The sequence below is a fragment of the Carcharodon carcharias genome, chromosome 12 (genome assembly GCF_017639515.1).
Source record: "Carcharodon carcharias isolate sCarCar2 chromosome 12, sCarCar2.pri, whole genome shotgun sequence".
NCBI lineage: Eukaryota > Metazoa > Chordata > Chondrichthyes > Lamniformes > Lamnidae > Carcharodon > Carcharodon carcharias.
In genome coordinates, this window is record NC_054478.1 from 77,272,377 (window position 1) to 77,299,801 (window position 27,425).

Consider the following 27,425-nt stretch of genomic DNA (forward strand, 5'->3'; position numbering starts at 1 on the left):
TTCAGGCTGGAAATATTTGATCAGCTCCACCAAGGACACGTAGGAATCGAGAATATGAGACGACTTGTTTGCGAGTCAATGTTCTGGCCCAGCAGCAGCAAGGACATTGACCAGGTAGTTAAAGATTGCGATGCATCTTAGGAACACCAATCCAGTCAGCAGCAAGAGCTTCTCTCACCACATTACTCACGGACCAAGATAGCGACAGATCTGTTCACTGTCGACAGAGAAGACTATCTGTTAGTGACCGACTATCACTTCAAATTTCCAATTGCTCAGAAGCTTTGGCACACATCAAGAGCAGCAGTGGCCAGCATTGTTAGTGTCATCTTTAGTCTCTTTGGTGCCCCAATGGAAGTGGTATCTGACAACAATAGATGGGTAAACCATTCCAGGATACGTGTGAACAATAGTCCATCAACCATATCACATCATTTCTCCGACATCCTCAATCAAATGGGATGGCTGATTGTTTGGTCAGGACAGTCAAATTACTGATCAAGAAGTGTTCAGAAACTGGGCAAGCTATCCAAGTTGTGTTATTGCATTTTTGGGCAATGTCTCTGGACTCCATACTGCCATCACCTACTGAAATTCCGTTTGGTCAACCAGTGAGAACCACACTACCAAGCTGTCATCTCGTCAAGTCATCTTTGATCACAGACTGGTTACATCAGAAACAAGATGAAAGATGCACATGATGGGCATGCGGGTGCAGAATTAGTGCCACTTTACGTTGGCCAGAAGATGAGGGTGCTGCACCAAATTGGATCCCAGCAGAGGTGTCCAAGGTGTGCAAAGAACCACGTTTGTATGAGCTGACAACACCAAATGTCAAATGCTGCAAAGGAATCAATCTCATCTCAGGGAACTGACCATCTACTTACCATACTAGCAAGACAACCAACTAGCATTGCATATGTGCCCCCGCATATGCTTAATTTTTCCTAATGCTGGGAATTTGATGCAGGTATTCCCGCCCAATTCTCCAGGGCCTTAGCCATTACATCCGCTCTTGTGGGATCAATTAAATTCCCACCCATTTCTAATTAAGTGTCAGTGTACAACTAGTGGCATGTGCAGCTTTTAAGAGACTTATTTTCCTGCATGGGTGTCCATAGAAGGCATTGCTGACAAATCATCAGTTAAAAGATGTGTAATGTTTGACAGGCAGAAATTCTCCCCTTAAATTCACTGGGGGAAGAATTTTCTCCCCGTCGTAGGGATTGGGCGGGAGCACATTTTGTGTGGGCGGGCCAATTAAGCGTGACACGCACCTGGAAGCGCTGTGCACTTCTTGTGCGGGTGGGGGTAGTAGGCTGAGTCGGGGAGTGCGCTCTTTCGTGCATGTGTGCAAAAGAACACAGAAATCTCTCTGAGGCACAGAGCTGCCTCAGGGAGATTAGTCTAAGTTCTGAAAATTTTAATAAAGAAAAAAAAACATTTAAGACATATCTCCTCATGTGAAAGTGTCACATGAGCTGGGACATGTCTATGAATGTTACTAAAAATTTTTATAAAACTTTAAATACCTTCATGAAACCTCATCCCGCCCGTGGATGAGGTTTCATGATAAATGCGAAGGCCGCCTGGGCTCTTCACCTGCCTGTCAACCTTAAGGTTGGGCGGGCAGCTCAGTTTATTGTTTTAATTGATATTTAAATAGCCTTAATAGGCCTTTGACAGTTTGGCAGGTGCACGGCCGACATACACGCCTGCCGAACTGAAAATCCGAATGATGTGCAGTGATGTCGGGCCCCACCAAGCGTCATTTTACGTGTCGGTGAGCGGGCCCTGCTCCCGCTCGCCGAGCTGAAAATTCTGGCCTTGGTGACTGCCAGAGATTGCTGTGCCCATTACCTAAATTATACAATGTAACAAAAGAAGAGGCAAGACATATTGGAAAAAGTTAGATACTTCTTCCGGGTGAGATATTCCGGTTGGAAGGAGGCAGAATTAGATGTGAAGGCAGATCAATAAAGATTAAAAGAGATATATGGGGAAGCTCAGACTTAATAAAATAAAAAGGGTGATCAGAATGTGGACTGAAGAAAGGAGATATAAGCACAGACAGCAAATTGTAATATAAAAATAAATGAGAGAAAACTGATTGGACAATGAAGACAACTGCCCTAGCTTTGCAATCCTATGAAAAATGATGTTTTGATGGCTCAAATCACTGTCACACTTATGCCTGAAGAACAGCAAATGGGGGTTCTGTTGAATGTTGCAATTTATGTCACACTGCTCCTATTTGGAATGAGTTATGAGAAAATAAAACAAAATTCTAAACCTACCTGATGCTTTGGGAGAGGCCTGCTTCCCATGAAACAATTTTTAATGTGAATCACAATGTTGGCAGAGCATCATCTGAACATGGAAATTTAGTGTAGGCACTTTAGTGAGCATATTGAATGTTTTAATGATATTTGTAAATGCCTTATCATTTGATCCCCAGCATCTCTTGTAAATTGGTGACCCATAATCAATTGTACATGGTTGGGGCCACAAGTTTGTGACTGCACCTGACACCTGAGAGGCTTCGTTGTGATGTGGGTCCTCAAAAAGTTTCATTAATAAGTTTCTACTGGGAAAGGATAAGAAATCAGATAGAAGAGGGGCAAAACAACACATAATGAGAATTGCACCAGATCAAGGTTAACAAGCTAACAGTGCAAGATTTATTGAACCAAGGGCAAAGCATCATATCACAAAAAACACTGGAGGAAAAGATGATTGACGAAAGTACCAATATTACTTGGAACCAATTCCCTTTAAAAATCACAACAGAAGCTGAATTTATTGTTCAATTTCCCCCCTTTTTCCTTTAAAGACATTGGATCATGCTGCCTTCTATCTCAGCAATGTTGGCAGTCTTCCAACACCTTGGAGAAGTTGTCATTCCTCATATGTTATTTGATTTCATAGTCATTGAAATAATAGAACAGAAGGAGAACATTTGGTCCACTGCATCTGTGCAGATGCCAGATCATCAACTGGAGCTGAATAATCTTATCCCATTTCCCTACTTTTTTCTTGTATCCTTTTATATTCTTACATTCCAAATATCTATCTCATTTAATTTAAGTAAGTTTCTAGTTACTGCCTCAGTAGCTACTTCATGATATAATCATGTTGTATGAAAAGAATTCTCTCCTTCTTCCTTTGTTCTACTAGTCATAATCATCATTCAATGCCCTCCACTATTCATAGACTGGAATTTAAGTTTGCAACGTGCTGGGAGCAGCAGGCAGGCCTGATATCACAATCGGAAACTGAGAAGTAAGTTCATCACATCGGTCAGTGACTTTTAAATCCAGCCACTGCATTAACATATGATTTTCAGATTTTCCAACCAATTAACATCAGTGTGCAAACTGACGACCCGCATGAAATCATTTCAACTGCTGGTTAAAGAGGAAATTAATGCAATAGTGAGGAAAGATATTAGCTCTGACAATGTGGAATCTGTATGGGTAGAGCTGAGAAACACTAAGAGGCAAAAAACATTAGTGGGGGTTGTATATAGACCCCCAAACTGTAGTGGTGATGTTGGGAATGGCATTAAACAGGAAATTAGAGACACGTAATAAAGGAACATCTGTAATTATGGGTGACTTTAATATGCATATCGATTGGGCAAATCAAATTAGTAACAATACCATAGACTAGGCATTCCTGGAGTGTATATGGGATGTTTTTCTGGACCAATACATTGAGGAACCAATGAGAGAACAGACCATCCTTGACTGGGTATTGTGTAATGAGAAAGGAATAATTGGCAATCTAATTGTGCGAGGTCCCTTGGGGATGAGCAACCATATTTTGATAGAATTCTTCATCAAGTTGGAGAGTGAAGTATTTGATTCTGAGACTTGGGTCCTGAATCTTAATAAAGGAAACTACGATGGTATGAGGTGCGAGTTGGCTATGTTGGATTGGGAAACGTTACTTAAAGGGATGACGGTGGATAGGCAATGGCAAACATTCAAAGAGCACATGGGTGAACTGCAACAATTGTTTATTGCTGTCTGGCGCAAAAGTAAAACAGGAAAGGTGGCTAAACCATGGCTTACAAGGGAAATTAGAGATAATATTAGATGCAAGGAAGAGGCATACAAATTGGCCAGAAAAAACAACAGACCTGAGGATTGGGAGCAGTTTAGAATTCAGCAAAGGAGGACCAAGGGATTGATTAAGAAGGGAAAAATAAAGTACGAGAGTAAGCTTACAGAGAACATAAAAACTGACTGTATGAGTTTCTATAGATATGAGAAGAGAAAAAGATTGGTGAAGACGAATGTAGGTCCCTTACAGTCAGAAACATGGGGAATTTATAATGGGGAACAACGAAATGGCTAACCAACTAAATACACACTTTGGTTCTGTCTTCACAAAGGAGGACACTAATAACATGCCAGAAATATTGGGGAACACAGGGTTTAGTGAGAGGGAGGGACTGAAAGAAATCAGTATTAGTAGGTAAATGGTGTGGGAGAAATTGATGGGATTGAAGGCCGATAAATCCCCGGGGCCTGATAATATACATCTCAGAGTATTTAAGGCAGTGGCCCTAGAAATAGTGGATGCATTGGTGGTCATCTTCCGAGATTCTATAGACTCTGGAACAGTTCCTACAGATTGGAGGGTAGTTAATGTACCTCCACTATTTAAAAAGGGAAGCAGAGAGAAAACAGGGAATTATAGACCAGTCAGCCTGATGTCGGTAGTGAGGAAAATTCTAGAGTCCACTATAAAAGATTTAATAGCTGAGCATGTGGAAAACAGCGGCAGAATCAGACAGAGTCAGCATGGATTTATGAAAAGGAAATCATGCTTGACAAATCTACTGGAATTTTTCGAGGATGTAACTCATAGAGTTGATGAGGGGGAGCCAGTGGATGTAGTTTATTTGGACTTTCACAAGGCTTTTGACAAAGTCCCACATAAGAGATTGGCATGTAAAATTAAAGCACATGGGATTGGGGGTAGTGTATTGAGATGGATAGAAAACTGGTTGGCAGACAGGAAACAAAGAGTAGGAATAAACGGCTCTTTTTCCGAATGGCAGGCAGCGACTAGTGGGGTACCGCAGGGATCGGTGCTGGGACCCCAGTTATTCACAATATATATTAATGATTTAGATGAGGGAATTAAATGTAATATCTCCAAATTTGCAGATGACACAAAGCTGGGTAGGAGGGTGACCTGTGAGGAGGATGCAGAGATGCTTCAGTGTGATTTGGACAAGTTGAGTGAATGGTTAAAATGCATAGCAGATGCAGTATATTGTGGATAAATGTGAGGTTATCCATTTTGGTGGCAAAAACAGGAAGGCAGATTATCTGAATGGCTACAAAGTGAGAGAGGGGAATGTGCAATGAGACCCGAGTGTCGCTGAAGGTAAGCATGCAGGTGCAGCAGGCGGTAAAGAAGGCAAATGGTATGTTGGCCTTCATAGCCAGAGGATTCGAGTGAGGAACAGGGATGTCTTGCTGCAATTGTACAGGGTCTTGGTGAGACCACATGTGCAATATTGTGTGCAGTTTTGGTCTCCTTATCTGAGGAAGGATGTTCTTGCTATAGAGGGAGTGCAGCAAAGGTTTACCCGACTGATTCCTGGGATGGCGGGACTGACATATGAGGAGAGATTGAGTCGTTTAGGATTATATTCATTGGAGCTCAGAAGAATGAGGGGGGGATCTCACAGAAATCTATAAAATTCTAACAGGACTAGACAGAGTAGATGCAGTAAGGATGTTCCCGATGGTGGGTGAGTCCAGAACCAGGAGTCACAGTCTGAGGCTATGGGGTAGACCATTTAGGACTGATATGAAGAGAAATTTCTTCACCCAGAGAGTGGTGAGCCTGTGGAATTCGCTACCACAGAAAGTAGTTGAGACCAAAACATTGAGATAAAAATAAAAAAACTGCGGATGCTGGAAATCCAAAACAAAAACAGAATTACCTGGAAAAACTCAGCAGGTCTGGCAGCATCGGCGGAGAAAAAAAGAATTGACGTTTCGAGTCCTCATGACCCTTCAACTGCTCCTCTCACCCATTATAATCTCTCTCTCTCTGAACTTACTGCACTCCATTCTCTCAGGTCCAACCCTGACATTGTCATCAAACCCACTGACAAGGGTGGTGCTGTTGTTGTCTGGTGCACTGACCTCTACCTCGCGGAGGCTGAGCGTCAACCCGCAGACACTTCCTCCTACCTCTCCCTGGACCATGACCCCACCACTGAACATCAAGCCATTGTTTCCAGGACTGTCACTGACCTCATCTCCTCTGGGGATCTTCCTCCCACAGCTTCCAACCTGATAGTTGCCCAACCTCGGACGGCCCGCTTCTAACTCCTACCCAAAATCCACAAACAGAACTGTCCCGGTAGACCGATCGTGTCAGCTTGCTCCTGCCCCACAGAACTCATTTCTCGTTATCTTGACTCCCTTCTCTCTCCCCTTGTCCAGTACAAAAACAGAATTACCTGGAAAAACTCAGCAGGTCTGGCAGCATCGGCGGAGAAGAAAAGAGTTGACGTTTCGAGTCCTCATGACCCTTCAACAGAACTAGTTCTGTTGAAGGGCCATGAGGACTCGAAACGTCAACTCTTTTCTTCTCCGCTGATGCTGCCAGACCTGCTGAGTTTTTCCAGGTAATTCTGTTTTTGTTTTGAGACCAAAACATTGTATGCTTTCAAGAAGGAGTTAGATATAGCTCTTGGGTCGAAAGGAATCAAAGGGTATGGGGAGAAAGTGGGAGCAGGCTATTGAGTTGGATGATCAGCCATGATCATAATGAATGGTGGAGCAGGCTCAAGGGCCGAATGGCCTACTCCTGCTCCTAGTTTCTATGTTAACTCATCTTGAATCATTTGGAAGTAGAAAAGAGGCAGAAACATCTCTTGCCACAAAACGTAGTAGGCCAAAGACCGCACCTCAATTCTGCTCCACCTCTCCAGATGTGATGCTGTAGACTGAGAGGGCCTGGAGGGATATATAGCTCCCAGATAATCTGAGAAAGAAACCATCCAGCATCTTAATATTTTATATAAATTCAGCATAATTTATTTGCTTAATATTTAAACTCAGAATCCTATGTGCCTTTTTCAGGTTATCTTATGTCTGCCCTCCAATCTTTAAAGATCACTATTTCTGCATGAGCAGTTCTTCCACTGTCTTCTGGAAGCGGTGGCTGCTGCTGGTAAGCAAACAGGGATCCAGGCCAGAAGTGAGGGAGGGCTGGACGAGGGTCGTGTCGAGGAGGTTCTGGAAGGTGGCGGGTACAGGGTCATCAGAGGCAAGGGCAGGAATGGCTTTCAACAGTCACTCTCCTACCCAATGTCCAGTCCCTCAATCAGGCAGAGGGGTAGCTTTAAAAGAATGTTCCCCCAACCCCCAAAAGACTGCCTCAGGCAAACCCGAGAATTTAACAGCAATAGTGCATCAGTGCAGGCTCGTCATCCAATGAAGGAGAGCAGGCAGGCTCTCGAAGCTGGTGGGTCAATTCGAGGTCTTCCAGCATGAAACCCAAAAGGGTTTGCCTGGCAGCCTTCTGGTGGCATAGGAAAGCTGTGCCACTCACATGTAATTCCCAAGCCACCAGTAAATTTCAGTGGGTTCAGGGATAATTGGTATTAATTGGCTCAATAATGAACCTAATTGACAACCCACCACAATTTAATTGTGGGAGGTTTTCTCACGACCGGGAGATTAACATATGGCCTCTCCCACGTTCAAGTGGCCCCGGCCACCAGGTTTGCTGCCATGATGGGCTGCATTAAATCCAGCCCTGCAAGTTAGGCAGTCTGGAATTGAGAATGTAGTGATGTTGGAATCTCAGCCCTTGTCTTTGTTCAAACAGGACAAGGTACTTGCAGCCCTTGTGGATCAGAACAAGGATTTCAAGAACAATGAGGAAACTGATCTTGCCACCATGGTGCAGGAGGCCATTCAGTTGGAGGAGTGAAAAAGTATGTGGTAGTAATAGGGGGAATGTGTATTCAGGTGGGGTAGGTACTGTTCTCTGTGGGTGAGACCTGGAGTTCCAAAGGATGTGTTGCAGGACCCATGCCAGGGTTCAGGTCATGTTTACACAACTGGAAATGAACATGGATTGCTGTGTAGTTGGTGGGGGCAGGGGGAGAATCCATTTGCCGTATTTCATATCAGAACCAACCAGGTAGAACTGAGAATGACGTTCTGCAGAGGGAGTTTGAGGAACTGAGTTCTAAATTAATAAGCAGGACCTCAAGGGTAACTGGACTCCCTGCCTTCGAGAACCTAGAGGCTGACTGGAAGATGACAGTTGGTCTGCTTCAATTGACCTTAGTTGTTGCTAATCAGTTTAATCAGCCAATTGCCATATGAGGGCGAGTAACCCACTAACTCCATCCCTCTCCTTGGCAACTGTCTGAGGCTGAATCAGACTGTTTACAATCTTGGTCATATTAGACCTTGAGATTGACTTCCAAACACAGATCCACACCATCACTAAGACAGCTTATTTCCACTTCTATAACATCATCTGACTCCACCCTGCCTGGCATCAGATGCTGCTGCTGAAATCCTCAAGCATGCCTTTGTTATCTCTAACCTCAATTATTCCAACACAGTCCTGGCTAGCCTCCCATGTTATATCCTCCGTAACTTGATGTCATTCAAATATCTACTGCCCACCTCCTGACTTACTCCAAGTCCTCACCATTGAGATACATTGGCTCCTTGTTAAGAAACACCTCGCTTTTAAAATTCTCATCCTTGTTTTCAAATCCTCTGTGGCCATGCCCCTCCCTATATTTTTTAATCTCCTTCAGTCTCACAGCCATTTGAAATAGCTGCATTCCTCTAATTCTAGTCTCTTAATCATCCCCACTTTTAATCGTTCAATTATCGGTGGCCATGCCTTCAGCTGTACCTCTCCATTCTCCTTTAAGATGTTCCTTAAAACTTACCTCTTTGACCAAGCTTTAGGTCGTCTTCCCTAATATTCTTTACTATGTGGCTCAGTGTCATATTTTGTTTCATATTGTTCCTGTAAGGAGCTTTGGGACATTCTACTCTGTAAAAGGTGCGATATAAATAGATAAAAACAAAAAACTGCGGACGCTGGAAATCCAAAACAAAAACAGAATTACCTGGAAAAACTCAGCAGGTCCGGCAGCATCGGCGGAGAAGAGGAAAGTTGGCGTTTCGAGTCCTCATGACCCTTCAGTTCTGTTGAAGGGTCATGAGGACTCGAAACGTCAACGTTGCTCTTCTCCGCCGATGCTGCCAGACCTGCTGAGTTTTTCCAGGTAATTCTGTTTTTGTTGTGCCTTATAAATACAGGTTGTTGTTGCTGTACCCTAGGATGCAGAGGACAAACATAACACTCCAACTGCTGCTCTGTCTGAGTTCCCATTAAGCAGCAAAAATTAGGAATACAACACAGGACCTTTGGTTTTATATAACTTAATGATACAGCACCATTATCCACCAGCCATTTGGGAAGTTACAGCAACTAAATCTTAATGTTAAAAAATTCTTAGTAAAATTCAATAAATTCTCTGATGACAATGTGCCAATATTAAGAATGGGGGAGGAACCAGTATCCAGAATGACTTGGAAGTGGTATGGGAAATTGTTAAAACAAAAAGGAGATTGTAAAGATATATCTTCCTAATTCAGAAGAACAACTATATAGAAAATGTTGGAAAAATAATAAAGAATATTTAAGATACAACATAATAAACTGTAATCTAAAGGTATAATGGAAATTATCTTTCAACAATCTCAAGAAATAGGTCAGCCTAGGTAATAGGGCAAGGAAAGAACAGGAGGTGATTTATAGCAAAATCACTTCTGAAGGAATAAAATATTTGTGCAAAAGAAAGGGAAATACAGTACTGTGGATAAATAGTCAAATGCAGAAAAGCTGTGAATATCACTAGAAGAGCTCAGGAAAGAACTAAATAACCAAGCAGTTTGATACCCATTTTCATTCCAACTATTAACCAGTTCAGGAAGGTTAACTAGGGTCATCTCCAGTCAGACGGGTGCCAATTCTGAGAGCCAGTCAAATCAGAAGCAGACATTGCGCTTCAAATAAAGGGGTACAGTAATGCATATGCCACAGTACTGAGGCTGGATGCTTCCTAAAGTTTAATGTGGCAAAGATAACAGACTAGATCTTAATTAAAATCATGAAATGTCTGCAAACCAGATGGCATTCTTTTTGCATAGCACAATTATTGAATGGAGGGCAGTGGGGGTGGGGTGGTGGTGGTAGGGCATTGCCACTGAAAAGGAGAAAATGTGAACACATCTCTAAAACCAGAAGTGTGATGTGACATTATTAGGAGGATATCCAAATACAAACCTTACAAAGGTACTATCTAGGTCAAGAATTCCTAGCAGGTTGCAACATCAAAATGACAATTTAACAAAGCGTGCCATTTTTTACAATTCAATGTGAGACTGTACTTTCATGTGTTGGGGTTAAGGTACTCAGTTGTACTGTAAGTGCTCTACCCTTCCATATAGTTTATTTAGATAGAGTAAAGGAATGTTCCAATTTACCAAATTACAACATGGGAATCATTTAATAAGATTTTAATGCTAGCTGTTTATTGTGCTGGTAAATTGTGGATAGGGATTAGTTGAGCTCTTAAATATCTGATCAACTTAAATATAATGCGGATGAAAAAGAATATAACAATGAAGACTAAATGGAGACCCAGAACCAGAGAGAATATATTTTCTACACCATTCAGTTGTGGCTTCAGGGCATTCTGTGTATGAGGTTGAAAGATGGTGCAGAAAGGTGATAGAATGAAAGTATTTTTTCACAGCATTCTGTGATGTGCCTTTTGAACGTTTAACATTATTGGGAAAATCTTGGGACTGGGCTTTCTCATTAAATAGAATTCAATTTTGATAGGAATGTTATTTCTTAGTGAAAATCATTTGCAAGATCTAATGTCTTCTTTGATGACCAATTGCTGCTTTTCTTTCCATCTCATCACACCAACACCGCCTGCACTGCCTAATTTTCTCCCTTTCTCTCCCACGAGTGCTCACCCACTCTGGAGTACAATTCCACAAGTGTCCACAATACTCCTGTGTTTCAACAAGTAGTCATTGTTTTTCTGTGTACGTTTATAGGCAATTCAACTGTAGGCACCACAAAAAAACCCAATCCTGTCCATAAAGCATCTCTTTCCAGTAGAAATAATTAGATAGAAATTAAGAACGTCCCTGCCTGATTTTTGATCTCCTTAGTTCTGGAGTGCTGAAATCAATCAATCCTAAGATGGAAGAAAATTGGGTAAAGTACTGGTGGAGAGTTTCTGACAACTTCTATTAAAATTTGCCCAGCGAAATGAGATTACCTAAATCAGTACAATATAAGACCAAACTTGAGCTTCCCTGCTATTGGAATTAAGGGGTTATCTTATGAGGAAAAGGTTGAGCAGGTTGGGCCTATACCCATTGAAGTTTAGAAGAATAAGGTGATCTTATTCAAACATATAAGATCCTGAGGGGATCTGACAGGGTGGATGCTGAGAGCATGTTTCCCATTGTGGGTGAGTTGAGAACTAGAGGGGCAGTGTTTAAAAATTAGGGGTCTCCCATTTAAGACAGAGATGAGGAGCACTTTTTTCCTGCAAAAAGGTCGTTAGGTTGTGGAATTCTCTTTCCCAGTGAGCAATGGAGACTAGATTATTGAAAATGTTCAAGGCTGAGTTAGATCTTTGATCAACAAGGGAGTCGAGGGTTATGGAGGGCAGACAAGAAAATGAAGTTGAGGTCACAATCAGATAGCCATGATCTTACTGAATGGTGGAGCAGGCTCGAAGGGCTAAATGGCCTACTCCCTAATTCTTGTGTTCTTGTGTCTGCATAACTCAATACCACAGGCAGTTCAGTTAGCACAGAGCCATTGGGAGTAGTTCCATATGTAAGTGCACTGTGTATTTCAGTACTGAGCTGCACAGACCAGGAAAAATCTGGTTCTGCCGAATGGCTTTATTTTAAAATCAGTTCTTACTGAAAGCCAGTATTTACAGAGCAGGTATTCAAAGATACAAATAACATGTTGTGAATAGTATAAAGTTTGTTTCTTGGCACTATATTATAACTTTCCCTTTCTGAAGCAGATATTAAAATTGGAACATACCTCTGTAGTTATTTTGGGATCTGAAAATATTATTTTGCACCAATCCCCTGACAGGATAATGTCCTTAAGCCAAATATTTTGATTGGTGTTTCTTTAATACTGGCAATGACCTATTTAAAATAAGCACCAGTGCCAGTGTTAAAGTAAGACTGACTGAAAAATCCAGGCTGTTGTATCTTAAAACAAGGCTCCTCAAAATATTTTAAACTGTCATGCATCGTAAACACATTGTGGTAATCTGTTATGTATTTCTGAATATTTAGAAGTAAAACAGCATAACTATCATAAATAAAAACAGACAATGCTCCAAATACTCAGCAGGTCTGGCAGCCTCTGTGGAGAGAGAAACCAGGTTAACAATTCAGGTCGGTGACCTTTCACTACCAGACTCATTCTTTGAAGGTGATGGGTTTGGAGGTGTGCATGCTGGCAATATTGTACTACCGGTCAGCGTGCCAGTCTGCTGGCAAGTTCCTCGCTCCCATCCAATTTTCGGGAGGCTGCTTCTTTGGGGTGACAGCTAGGGCCCGGGAGAGGGGGTGCAGATGGTGCCAAACACCGAGGCCCAGACTCAGGGTTTTAAACAGAGTTCTCAAGTCATCCAGCCAGAGTTTCAGACTTTAAAGACTGACTAAAAAAAAAATCGGAAGCGCCTGGCTGCATGTTCCGATTTCTTTTTACAGCTGGTCTGTCAGTGTCAGGCCATTTCACTAGTTGCTGCACTTCTGCTTCTGACCTTTGAACAGCTTCGGGTTCTGAATTTTTTTTTGAAAAGCCCGTCAGAAAACCACAAAAGTGCCCGAAGGTCAGCAGCAGCAGCGCAGCAACTGTCAAGTCAGGTTTGTTCTCTGGTCAAAAACAGTAACTGAAATCCCTGCAATTTCAGAACGAATTGGCGAGTCGGGGGGGGAGGTGCGTGTGTGTGTGTGTGTGTGTGTGTGTGTGTGTGTGGGCAGTGAGGGGGGTGGTCGGAGGATGAGGGGTAGATTATAAGGGCTGGAAGGTTGGTGGGGGGTTGGGGTTGCAGGTTGGAAGGGTGTGGGGGGTATTGGGGGATGGGGTGGAGGTTAGGTGTGTGAGTGGGATGTTGGATGGGGGTGGGCAGGAGTTTGGGTGGGAGGCGAGGGTAGATGAAGGTGGGGGAAGGCTGGGGAAGCAGTTGGGGGAGTAGGTAGGAGATTGTCTGATGGTGGGGGTATCATTTTTAAGATTTAGTACCACAAAATTAAATACTGTACACTGCTCAAAATTGTCTTTTAAATTATACCAATATATAAATAGCAGTATAAATTTTTATTATGCCCTAAAGCAGACACAATTCTGATGATATGCTGTGTTGATGTCTTGAGAATCTTGGGCCTCATCAAAATAAATGTAAGAAACTAAAAAGCAGAAGTCATGTAAAACAGGGTGTTGACTCACTATTGCCCGTTTTATTACTCTTGCAAAGTCTGGGAATAAAATCCCTATTTGTCATTAGAGATTGCTTAAAAAAACATTTTACAAATCCTCTACACTATCCTAGGTTCACCCCACTCTGCACCATCCTATTTAAAATACAGCAGAAGGGGGTCACACTGTGGGACTAAAATTTGTCTGGGGGTGAGGATTCCTGATCATCAATGGTAACTTTTGCAAAAAAAAAAAATCCATTGAAATTCCAGAGCATTAAGGGATTTTACCATAAAAGGCCTTTGGATAAACCCAATCCTATGACTTAAGTACTTCTCGAAATGATTTTTCTCAGGATTTTGCTATCACACTCTTATTTGCTGTTGAAACTTCTTATTTGTTAATTACATTTTTCCACTTAATTTGCCTGTCTCTCCTCTACCTCAAACAATATTAGAATCTTTTAAAAATGCGATTTGTACATTTATTTAGTACAAATGTAGTGAAATGTCATATGGAACCTATGGGTAGGCTTCTAATTCACAGTACACAACTCAATTGAATTCCAATGGGTTGGTGCCAGAAAAGTCAGAATGGTAAGGTTGTATTAGCTAGAGTTGAATTGTTTTGTAAATATAGTGGTTTCTTTGTAGCCACTTTCCTAGTATCAGTTGACTGCTCTGTGATTAATTATCCTTAGAGACTCAGCATTGGGCCTCCAATTTCACCATTGTGACAGTCATTCTGCCTACTGCATGCTGGTGTCATGAAAGAAAGACAAAACCTACATTTATATAGCACCTTTCATGATGTCCCAAATCACTTTACAGCTAATTAAATACTTTCAAGTTATAGGGGCTGGTATAATGTAGGCAATATTATCAAATGGCTTGAGGTGGTGAATGGCTCCTAATTCCTGCTCCTAATACATATGCTCGTATGTCATTCTGGATGGATGTGATGAGCTGGGCTAGATGGCCATTTTCATCCATAATTATGTTGTGAATAGAGGGTGCAATCATGGCTGGAGTTCTGTTTACTTTGTTGCTAATGAAAGCTTACTGTGAGTGGGCTTTGTGGGGTAAGGTTGCCAGGACAGGAGTGCATAACAGGCTTATAGTGAATTAGTAACCTGGTTTACACTGTAAATGTTTCTCAAGAGTCTTTTCAATTGACTTCATCTTTTGTCCTTTTGTCTACTTCCTACTAACCCACTTAATCTTGGTGCTTTTTATGAGTTTTTTGAGTTATTGAAATATCATGATAAAATTGTGTTGGATAGTAGATATTGAAAATATACTGTAGTGAGAAGCAGCAGAGTCTTCAGATTTGCTTAACAAGAAAACAGATATAACTGTGAACCATTCAATATTTGTCCTCTGGCCTATTAAAAGTTGTGTTGCACAGAGGCACCCGAGGGCTCCAACACTTCTCATTGACAATACGGACCCATGTTGTTCAATCATTCCACTTTATTGTTCAGGAGCCATTTGATCTTTCTAATCAGTAAGATTACTGATAAAATAGAATCCAATTACACACTTTGTATGAAATAATTATGTTGAATAATATCATACAACCTGGCAGAAGAGAGTCTTCTTCCACTTCTACAAAATGTAAAAGATTTTGTGTAATTTATCTTGGTATTGAATCCTTCCCCCAAATACAAACTTACTGCCACCAAGTCCATATTATGCTATGTGTGGAACATGTTAATGAGGACTGATGCAGTCACCAAAATCAGTGTTACCGTCTGCACAGGATTACAATTAAATAATGGGATATTTTCCTATCAAATTAACAAAATTGCATGATGCTGTTAAAGTAAAATTTGTACTCTCTGGTTTGTTTAATACTCGCGGTGGGATCACCTATAGGGAGCACACAAACCAGCACTGCATTAATTTGTTGCTGTTCTTCATAATAATGAAGCATGCTGCATATATATCAGACAATACTTGTAACCAGATGTCAACAATAGGTGTTATCATTTTACTAGTACCTTTGTGATTGATGAATTGATTGATGAATCTTAAAAAGGGAAAAAATATCATGTATGATTTTGAGTGGGGAGTAAGGGGCCCAGAAACAGTAGAAGTGCCAAAGCCCATGATTTCTCTCCCTAGCTCTGGTGACAGCTACCCTCTCGCTAGTGGGTAGCCAATTAAAATGCCTTTTCAGGGCACCCATCACATGACATTTGGTGGATGTAAGTAGCTCGCAATGTCTCCTTTTTATTCCACACACCACCACCACCCTCTCCCCCAGAGCCACAGCTGCAGCCGCAGACCATTCTAAGGAGGGATTCTCCCTCCGCAATGATGGCCTGGTAGCTGTGATGATGATTATATGGACAAATGGCATTACTTTATAAAATTCAGCAAGATAACATTCTTCTGATCCTTTTAAATCAGTGCAAGTTTAAAGTTCTTCAAGCCTAAAAGGTCTGAAAATATGACTCCAGCTAAAACAGGTTCCAAACACAGATCTGAAAAATGGCCAGTTTAACTTAAATAAACTTTCAGTCATAACTTTAGCTGTAAAGTCAGGTGCCCTGAAAATGAATGGAGCAGCATATCTCCGCTTAAATGCCAATATGTGCCAACTGTATCTCAACCAGTAACCAAAACATGCAGGCTGGGGAAGATCCCATGATGTAAATGCCTTTGATGGAATATGGGCATCTGGCATGTCTCACCCACCACTTTGGCCAGAGCAACATGCCAAGGGGAAATGGGGGAAGCCAGGTTCATTTCCCTGCTAGAAACATCCTGCAGCTGTTCCAGAGATAGTGAGAAAGCTGCTAAATAACATGGATTACTTATATTCCCTTTAGATCATCAGTTCATCTGGTGACATGAGGAATATGTGTGCCAAACATACGCTGCATCCCAAGGAAATCTGGGAACACTGATATTGCAACATTCTGAATTTCCACCCTACCTTCTGACCCTCTATTTATTCTTTCACAGGATGTGGACATTGCTGACAAATCCAGCTTTTACATACTAACCCTAATTATGCTTGCAATGGGGTGGTGAGCTGCCTTCTTGAACCACTGCAGTCCTTCTGGTAAAGATACGCCCAAATTGGTGTGAGGGAGGGAGTTCCAGGTTTTTGACTCAGCAGCAGTAAAGGAACAGTAATTAGGAGTTCCAAGTCCGGATGTTGTGTAACTTGGAGGGGAACTTGCAAACGGTGCTGTTCCTATATGTCCTCTGCCCCTATCCTTCTCATTAGTAGAGGTTGCAGGTTTGGAAGATGCTGTCAAAGGAGACTTCAAGAGCTTCTGCAGTGCATCTTGAATGGTACACACTGCTGCCACTGTGCACTGGTAGTGGAGGGAGTGAATGCTTAAGGTGGAGGATGGGGTTCCAATCAAGCAGGCTGTTTAGCCTTGAATCATGTTGAGTTTCTTGAGTGTTACTGGAGTTTCACTCATCTAAGCAAATGAAGACTACTGCATTCTGACTTGTAGATGGGGCACTAAATTTAGGCAATCAGGAGGTGAATTAGTTACCACAGTATTTATATAGTTGGTTGTTAAGTTTCTGGTCAATGGTAATCCCCAGGAGGTTGATAGTGGGAGATTGTCGACAAATGTTAAGGGGAGGTGGTTAGATTCTCTCTTACTGGAGTCATTGCCTGGCACTTGTGTGGTGCAAATATTATTTGCCTTTAGCTGCTCAAGTCTGAATGTTGTCCAGGCCTTGCAGCATGCAGGCACAGACACTTTCATTATCTGTGGAGTCGTGAATGGGACTGAAAGCTGTATAGTTATCAGTGAACACTTCTGACTTTATGGTCAAGGGAAGATCATGAAGCAGCTGAAGACGTATGGGCCTAGGACACTCCCCTGAGGAGTCCCTGCAGCAAGTTCCTGGGACTGAGATGATTGACCTCCAACAACCACAACCATCTTCCTTGGTGCTAGGTATAACTCCAAACAGTGAGTTTACCCCAATTCCCATTGACTTCAATTTTGTTGGGGTTCCTTGATGCCACACTTGTTCAAATGCTGTCATGATGTCAAGGGCAGCCACTCTCTCAACTTTTGAATTCAGCTCTTTTGTTCATGTTTGGACTAAGGCTGTAATGAGGTCAGGAGCCGAGTGGTCCTGGCAGAACCCAAACTGCCAGTGAGTAGGTATTGCTGAGCATGTGCTGTTTGATAGCACTGTCAACAACACCTTCCATCACTTTGCTGATGATTGAGAGTAGACTGGTGGAATGGTAATTGACTGGGTTGGATTTGTCCTGCTTTTTGTGGACAGGCAGTTTTCCACATTTCTGGGTAGATGCCAGTGTTGTAGCTGTACTGGAACAGGTTGGCTAGGGGTGCATCTTGTTCTGAAGCACAAGTCTTCAGCACCATAACCGAGATGCTGTCAGGGCCCAGGGCTTTTGCAGTATCCAATACCTTCAGCTGTTTCTTGATTTCATCGTGATTCAAATTGGCTGAAGACTGGTAGTGATGGTGGAGACCTCAGTGGGAGGCCAAGATGGACCATTCCCTCTTCACTTCAACTAAAGATCATTACAAATATTTCAGCCTTGTCTTTTGCACTTTTGTGCTGAGCTCCCACATCATTATAGAATGAAGATATTTTGGAACTTCCTTCTCCAGTAAATTGTTTAATTGTCCACCATCATTCATGACTGGATGTGGCAGGACCACAGAGCTCTGATCTGATCTGTTGGCTGCGAAATCACTTTGCTTTGTCTGTTGCACATTGACTCCATTGTTTCACATGCATGCAGTCGAGTGATGTAGCTTCACCAGATGGCACCTCATTTTTAAGTAGGTTTGGTGCTGTTCCAGGCATGCAGTCCTGCACTCCTCATTGAACCAAGATTGATCTCCTGTCTTAATGGTAATGATTGAGTGAAGGATATACTGGGCCATGAGGTTAGAGATGGTGGTTGAATGCAATTCTGCTGCTGCTGATGGCCCACAGCACCAGTTTTGGGTTGATCGATCTGTTCTGAATCTTCACCATTTATCACGGTGGTAGTGACACAAAACACGATGGATGGTATCCTCAGTGTGAAGATGGGACAGACTCTCCCCAAAGACTCTGTGGTGGTGTTATGATCTCAAAAGAGACCATCAGCCTTTAAAAAGAAATTTGGACTCCCAGTTTCTAACTGAAAGAATCACGCCACAGGATTTCATGATTTAAATGAAAACTTTTACCGTGCAGGAATTAAACAAAGCAAGTACTACCAACTTAACACTGTTTCATAAACCCTTACTATTTAAACCAAAAATCTTAACAGATAACTTCCTGTTCTGTTTTTAATTCAACCCCAGAGTTCCCAAATAATTTCCAGGACCTTGAGGATTCTTTCACTTCTCCTTGGACCAAACCAAGGTGTGCCACAGCTCTCAGGAATCCAATTTGATTCTGCTCAGTTTTCCAATCTGGCACTTGACTTCCAGAGCACCCCCCCCCTCTCTCTCTACAACGATTTCATTGATGATTGCTTCCACTAGATTTACCAGGCAGCTCTGACAATTTTAATTACCTATACACTCGGACTTTTCATTGTGAGCATGCACCCTACTCACAATTCCTGCTTAGTGGCTCCAGATTGGGAATGCCCCTGATTCCTATTGGCCTCCATGCTCCTTGTTCGGGTTGCTGACAGATACACAACTGCCTTCTCATAGCCTTCTGAACTGACTAACTGTTTCTATGAGAAAACACATGGATAAATCCAAAACAAAAAGGTAGTTCCCAACAACCTATTCCCATGGCAATGTGGCTTATCTGGAATCTCCCAGATAGAGATCCAACCAATCATCCACAATTCCCAAACTTGTCCTTAGATCTGAAAAGTTTAGGGATATTTTAAGATCTTGCCCAGTTCACCCTTTACTTTCAAATATTTCTTTGATCTGGGACCTGCATGAATAATTTATACCTCTAAAGAAGACAACTGTAGACATCCCATCTCTACCGAGACTCAGAAAGGGTTACACATTGTTCAGTGTTTTCACACTTCTGACTTTGATCTTATTAAGGAAACAGAGGCTTCCCTTTGAATTGCAATTATTTAGGCTTTGCTTACTGGCCCTTCACCCAGGTTTGTTCCCCAATGATCTTACATTTAAAAATTCAATTCCTACCTAAAAGCTATATTCCTTAAACATATGAATCATGAAATTACATATTCATAACAGTGGTCATTCCTACCAATCCTGTCATGGACAGATGTATCTGTGATGGGTAGATTGATGAGGATGCGGTCAAGTAGGGTTTTCCCTCTTGTTGGTTCTCTCACTACCTGCTGCAGGCCCATTCTGGCAGATATGTCAGGACTCAACCAGCTTGGTCAGCAGTGGTGCTATCGAGTCACTCTTGGTGATGGACATTGAAGTCTCCCATCCAGGAGTGCATTGTTGAGTCCTTTCTACCCTTAGTGCTTTTTTCCAAGCGATGTTCAACATGGAGCTGTACTGATACTGAGGCCAGTAGGTGGTAATCAGCAGGAGGTTTCCTTGTCCATGTTTGACATGATGCCATGAGACTTCATGGGGACTGGAGTCAATGTGGAGGACTCCCAGGACCGCTCCTTCCCTACTGCATACCACTGTGCCACCTCCTCTAGTGGGTTTGTCCTGGCAGTGGGAAAGAATGTACCTAGTGATAGTGATGTTTACTAGTCTGGGGACAGCCCACCTTATTTTGGTACAAGTTCTCAGATGTTAAGTAAAAGGAGTTTGCACTGTGTGCTTTTGTTGTTTCTGATGCCTAGGTCAATGCTGGGTGGTTCATCCAGTTTTATTCTTTTTAAGCTTTTCTGTAGCCATTTGCTACAACTGAATATCTTGCTAGGCCATTTCAGAGGGCAACGTGGTAATCCAAATTGATGCGAGTTTGGAGTCACATGTAGGCCAGAGCAGGTAAGGAGGAGAGATTTCCTTGCCTAAAGGACATTAATGAACCAAATGGTTTTCTTTCACAACACAATCTAGTAGTTTCACAGTCACTGTTACTAAGACCAGCTTTTTATTCCAGATTTTAGTTAACTGAATTTAAATTCTACTGGCTGAGTTGATGGGATTTGAACTCATGTCTCTGCAGCATTAGTCTAGGCCTCTAGATTATTAGCACAGGCAGTATTTTATGCCTTCCCCATGTCAATTTTAGAAGTGGCGATGGCAGTTAATCAGGTGGGATGGTGGCCTGTGGTCACCCTGCCATCTTCCCACCTCTACCCGAATAAGTCCGTGGTGGAAAGGCTGCACCTTAAGGTGGTAAGTAGTGTAAACATCAGGGTCTCATCCACCCACTGCTGGGATTAACCCAGAGCAGGCAGGCCGGTCATCACACAGGGAACATGACAAGCAAACTTGTGTTGGCGTCATTCCACCTAATGCTACTTTGATTTTTGATGTAGAGCTCTTGAGACTTGAGTGAAATCATTATTCGGTTTATCTCCTGCTTTTGACACACAAACATGAGCAAGCTTGAAGATTGTGCATTGAATATGCAGGGCTTGGCTATAATCACACTACATTTACCTTCCCCATCCACAACCTGCTGTATGTCAGCAACAAATCTGCTTCTCTCATGTTCCTTTTGGGCTGTAACTTAAAACCTGATGATATCAATCCTGAAACTTTATTTTTTTAATATTTTAAACAAAATCACGCTTTGTTTTCTGATAATTCTAAGCTGTGCATGATCAAGAATGAACATCAAGCTGCCTTTTAGTAAAAAAGGACAGCTGATCATTTATGACATACTACTTAGCAGCTTCTCCAATCTATCCACGTAACTGAAATTCCTCATCCCTGGAACCATTCTCATAAATCGTTCCTGCACCCTCTCTAATGCCTGGTCATTAGAAGTTTAATTTCCTTCTGAAAATGTGGTGCTCAGAATTAGGTGCAATGCTCCAGTTGAGGCTGAACCTATGTATGGTAAAGGTTCATCATGGTGGGAACAGCACCATGGGGAGAATTTTATGGAGGCAGTAGGAGTTTTGCCTCCTTAAAGAGGGCTGAAAGGAGGCTTGATAGGAGCGGTCAAGACAGAGCAGATAGAGAAAAACTGATCCCATTGGTAGAAGGGTTGAGAACCAGATGACGCAGATTTAAAGTGATTGACAAGACTCAAAGACGAGTGTTATGCAACGGGTTGTTACAATCTGGGATGCATTGCCTTAGGGTGTATTGGGAGCAAATTCAGTGGGTGGCTTTCTAAAGAGAATTGGGCAAGTGCCTGAATTGAAAAAATTGCAGGTCTATGGAGAAAGGGCAGGGAAATGGAGTGAGCTGAGTTGCTCCTACAGCTGGACGAGACAGATGCAGTGAGCTGAATGACCTCCTTCTATGATGTCTATGAGGTTTCAACCCCTCCGACCATTCCTATAGATTATAGTGAAGTTATGTTGGGGAGAAATGACAAATTCACAAATTTTTGGGGCTAACATCCTTCAGTATGTTTATGAACAATCACTCACTCACATACTACCCCAACCAGACTTTGCTTTTCCAGTGATGTTAACATGAAGTGCCTGTGCACAGTGACAAAGACAAATCCAATGAACACCTAAAACTTCATAAGTAATTAGTTTCCTCTCATTAATCCCCCAAAAAAGACAGTATTTAGTACTTCAATTTCTTGAGTTGAACTGCATATTATAGTTTATTAGAACTAGGGGGAGGACAGTTTCAAAATAAGGAGTCTCCCATTTAAGTCAGAGGTGAGGAGGAATTTCTTCTCTCAGAGGGTCATTAGCATTTCTTTTCCAGAGAGAACAGTGGAGGCTGGGTCATTGAATATACTCAAGGTGGAGTCAGAGACTTTTGATTGACTAGGGAGTCGAGGGTTATGTGGTGGGGGTGGGGGGGGGGGGGCGGTGGTGGTGCGGGGTGCGGGCGTTGGGGGGTGGTGGAAGGAAAGTGGAGTTAAGGCCTCAATCAGATCAGCCATGATCTTATTGAATGGTGAAGCAGTTTAGAGGGGCCGAGTGGCCTACTTCTACTCATATTTCTTATGTCCTTATGCAGCATTACATATTGAAATAAAGTTATTCACAAAAGCATACTGTCAAATTTCAATAACAGAGTATTCAGCTATCCTGAGAAATGCCAGCTGTAAACATTGGTGACATTTAAAAATTTCAAAAACTGTTCTTACCTTAGTTTTTCCAAGCATCCACTTGTTTAGTCTTGCTTTCTTTAGAATGGCAGTACAGCTTGCACAATTAGCAGGAGGTGTCTGATGTGCCCTGAAGGCAAGGTAGTAGTATCTAGCAGACAGAAGAACAAAGCACATGTGAACATTTCACAGGACACTGATTAATAGTAACAAAAAAACAATATTAATAACAAGAAAATTCCACAGGCAGTCAAAACATATTTAAAGTTCATGCAAGGAATTATCCTCAGGATGAAACCTTTAGTTTTCTATGGAAAAAAACTAACATCTCAGCTTTTCAAGAAACTTATTATACAAATTTACAAAATCCACAATTCTAAATTGCAAATATGATAACAGAAGTAATCTGTGAACAGTTCTTTGTCACAATATTTCCTCAGGTAAATGATGAACATTAAATATTATGACCAGTCTCTTAGTTTGATGTCAAAGAAAACTCATTAATACTAGCATTGTAAAGCACAATTTGTATCACCAATGGAGTAATATCATCATGAGCTATGCATTACTAATATTTTTCAGTGGCATCGCTATGAAGCACTATAAATTCATTCATTCATTGATACTAGAATGGAATTCCAATTAGTAGGTATGATCTCAAGAAATCCCTCCATTTGGTGTGCTCCTTGAAGGAAAAGTAAGGGAGGGTGAAGGAGGAAAGGGTATAAGGAAAGACAAAGAATGAAAAAAAAAGGAAAAGAAAGGAGCAAAGGAAAATCAATGAAATAAAGATTAAAGATCACTTCTCTAAGCATCTCAAAGTGCTTAACTATCTATGTATTTTGAAGTACAGTCACTTACTACAGAAATAAACATGGCAGCAATTCTGTGCAACACAAGGTCCCACAAAAATTACGAAAGGAATGACCAAATAATTTATTGTTTGATGGCAAGAGTTGAGGGAAGAATGTTGGATGGGGAAAATTCCCTGCTTCAAAGCAAGTTCCACTTTATGCTCCACCATGTGCCAATCTTTATATACAGTATTTGTACCTCCTCTGTGGCTGTTTTGAATTTGCTGAGCGGAAGGGAGAGGAGTCGATAATGTGGGTGAATGGGCTCTAGTGTTTCCACTAGAATTCATCATCATCATTCTCATCTGTTCCCCAGTCCACAGTCTCTAGAGGTAAAAACCATTTATTTTGGATTTATATGAGCAGCACTCTATGTTAAACAGCTACTGTATGAATCTCTTATGATGAATCTTATCTCAGGTAAGTGTTGTATGATCAGTAGGTCTCATGAAGAGATTCTGAATCTTGTATGGTTGAACATTAAGTGTTTATTAATAACACACAACTATGTACATATGTGCAGGGTATTCCCCAAGCTATGAACTAACCTCATGCTTGCTTCTACACAGATCTCTGTCCAGTCCACAACTGACTCTAGTCTCAGGTCATGTGTCTCTTTACATCACAATGTGGCAGTACTGTTCCCCAGTCCTAATTTAACCCTTATTATACCTTTATACTACACCTCATCCCCAAGTCTTTACCCAACATATTTACATTATAATCATGCTACCTCTTCTCCCCACCTCAAGTCTCTGACTTTATAAATTCAGACAGTCTGAGGGCTTGACGATTCCCCCAGATCTCATTCTGGTCACACTCGGAGGAGTGGTAGGGTCTGTTGATTTGGGCAACCTTTGTAGATTTGGAATTTGAGTTGTAGCCTGTGTCTCTGGCACTTGGTTGTCTTCTTCTGATATGCTTTTTCTGCTCCTTGGAGTTGAACTTCTCTCTTGTCAACTTCCTATCTGCTCTGCTTAGGGCCCACCAGCTTCTCCTGTTCTTGCGTTTGTCCATGTGTTTCCATGCCTCACTGAGGTATGCTCTGGTGAGTTGATGGTTGCTAGTTCCTTGCTCCAGCATCATCTTGCAGCTTTGCGTGTTGGCTGAAGGTTGCAGTGTCTGTGCTTTGTTTGTTTATAGGTAGTGCGACAGCAACCATTGGAGTCTGGGGTTGGGGTTTATTCTTCTGTTGCTGGTCATTTTCCTGTGTGCCTTCCACTCGAGGTACCACAGTAACTATCTGAAGGTTTGGCTGGTCTGACAAAAGAGGAGCTTCTGCCACCTACAAAGAAGTTGGACAAACTAGCTCCATGAAGAGCAAAGTCAATTCAGAGCAGAAGTCGCAGTCCAGAGTTTCCTTACTGGTGGGCCTCTCGGGAACTTGCAGTTCTGTGTAGCTAATAGCAGAGGTTGTCTTGACGTCTTCTGCCATTTTAAGGTTAGGGGTAACACAGGTTTCGGATGATGTACGTGGCTTCAATTATCTGCTTGCCACCATACCTTAGTAGCTCTAGGATCATGCCCATGACTGGAAGTGGGATTCCTCCAGGCCTATAGAGCGGTGTGTCTGTCATTCATAGCCAGAGGTCTCTCAGCCACGGTTCGTTATCCAAAAGGACTGTAACACTGGCTCCCGTGTCCAATGTGAAGTTAGTGAGGGGACCGTTTATTGAGATGCCCGCATTCCAAAAAGAGAATCAAGGATCTTTCACCTCACCAAGAAGCATGGTTGGGTTTCTTCCTGATGTGGTACCTCAATCTCATGGACTGCATTGGGATCCTCCGCCCATCCGGGTTGCACAGGTTTCTGAAGTGTCTCAGGCGGTTGCAGTTGGAACACTGTGCTAAGATTGCTGGGCATTGTTCTCACCTGTGAGGATGTTTGGCTCCACAACGCTGACATGATCATCCAACCTCTTGTGGTTGGCTTGTGTATTGCTTTCCTGTGCCTGTAGTCCCTCTGCTGCTTTACCAGTTGGGCAATTGGGGTTGTTCTGTACCATGGCTTGCTTTTGACACATAAAATAAATCAGTGCTGTTGGCGGATTTCAGACTATTTGATGGCCTTTCCTAGAGTCAAATCTTCTTTGGTCTGTAGTATATCTGAAAGGGCATCATCAGCCACTCTGAAGACAAATCTGTCCCTTATGAGTTCTGACTTAAGGTCACCATAGTCACAGCTTCAGCCAAAGTGTATAATTTGTTTAGTAAAAAGTCAATCGGTTCTTCAGGCAGTTGAACACATTTGTTGAATTTCACTCTCTCTCAAATTTTGCTGTTTCTTAAATTAAAATATATACCTAATGATTTAAGAACTTCATCAATTTATCAGAAGACTTGTTTATTCCTTGCCATGCAATAATATTATCGGCTATCGGACCTACTGAATAAAGTAGTGTATATTCCCTTGTTCAGCTTCTGTCTTTTTATCTAATTTTGAAGCTATCATGTGTCTTAAGAATCTTTTCCACCAAAGTCTACAATTTTGAGTTTAGTCTGGCTCTTGGATGAGTCCAAATTGATTTGGTAAGGTTAATTTGTTGTCCATGGTTGCTGTACAGTTCAGGTGAGTACAGTTTTAAATGCTGTGCAGGTTTTAAAGATGGCACTGCAGTGACCGTTTTTCAGAATCTTGTCATGCTTGTCATATTTTGGCAGGGTCCTGCAGCAACGGTGGTCCCAACCTCTTTGTCTTTAGTTTTGTGCAGTGATTTACTCCATCAACTATTCTAGGCCTTCTCTGTGACCTCAGAGAATTTTCAGGGATTTTACAATCAATTTCCAGCTTTTGCCGAGGTTTTTAAATCTTGCACTTTTTTTTCTTACAACGAGCTTGACTGCCATGTGGTATGGCACCGACTCTAAACCCAGCTGGCCAGGGTGATTTCAGAAACTGGTTGCTCTGCCCTTTATTCAGTGCTGAAACTTTTTAAACTAGACCTGGCTTAGAACTGAATTTTTTTGGCTCACCCCTGCTATGTCCTTTGACTCTGCACTCTGTGGGCATTCACAATGGACCTGCATGAGATTTTGTGGAGGCCTCAGCTGCACAGCGGAGTTTTTTCTTCTGCCTTTCTGCTTCCAATTCTGCAATGGAGCTCCTTTCAGATGATCTCCCTCTGTGTCTTCACTTCAGCTGCTTTCAGTCAGGTCAGGATGCTGTACCTTTAATTTCCAGCTTTTGAATTTCTGCTCCAGCTTCTCTGAGGTTCTGGGTTTTTCCATTAACTGTCATCACGTTATATGTTCTGTGTTCAGTAGCTCTCAGCAAAAGGTTCTGAGTCTTGTATAGTTTAATATTAAAGGGCAGAATTTTACAGCATTGTTGCAGCAGAGGCAGGACTATAAAATCCTGCTGGTGTTAAAATTCCACCCAAAGTGTTTATCGATAATACATAACTATATCCATATATATAGTCCAAGCTATGAGCTAACTCTATGCTTGCATCTACGCCAGTCTCTGTCCAGTCCACAACTGACTCTAGTCTCAGGTCATGTCTCTTTAAATCACACTGTGGGTGGTACTGTTTCCCAGTCCCATTTTAAATCTTACTTTGCCAGATACCCTTATACTACAGTAAGAGGTACAAGCTCATGAATGCACTAAAGACACACGAATTCTTTTCTCTTCATCCCCAACCAGCAGCCAGAGTCGATTCCAGTGTTTTTTCTTCACATTGACTTAATGGGCTGGACTTTTAAATGGCTGTGGAGGCAGGAAAGGAAACAGGTGTTCTACAGTCTCCTGCCACACCACGTGCCAGCATGGAGTCATTTTTGCAGGGTGGGGGGGGGGGGGGGGGTGGATGGCTACCCACCAGCCAGCAGTGGGTATTCAATTAATATCCATTCCATGAATCTTGGCAAATTGTGACTGCAGGATCTAGTCAGGCCA

The 27,425-nt window shown here is 42.1% G+C and overlaps 1 protein-coding gene across 14 annotated transcripts in view; it reads right to left on the reverse strand.

The window, feature by feature from the left end:
- The window catches only part of myo3b (myosin IIIB), a 661,003-nt gene that overhangs the window by 225,953 nt on the left and 407,625 nt on the right, over positions 1 to 27,425 (reverse strand). For all 14 annotated transcript variants that reach the window (XR_005944587.1, XM_041201000.1, XM_041200999.1 and 11 more), the window contains one exon: positions 22,713 to 22,824. Coding sequence is in view for 13 of the 14 variants with exons in the window: in XM_041201000.1 (XP_041056934.1) it covers positions 22,713 to 22,824 (112 nt within the window). In the remaining variant the exon portion in view is untranslated. The remainder of the gene's footprint in view (positions 1 to 22,712; positions 22,825 to 27,425) is intronic.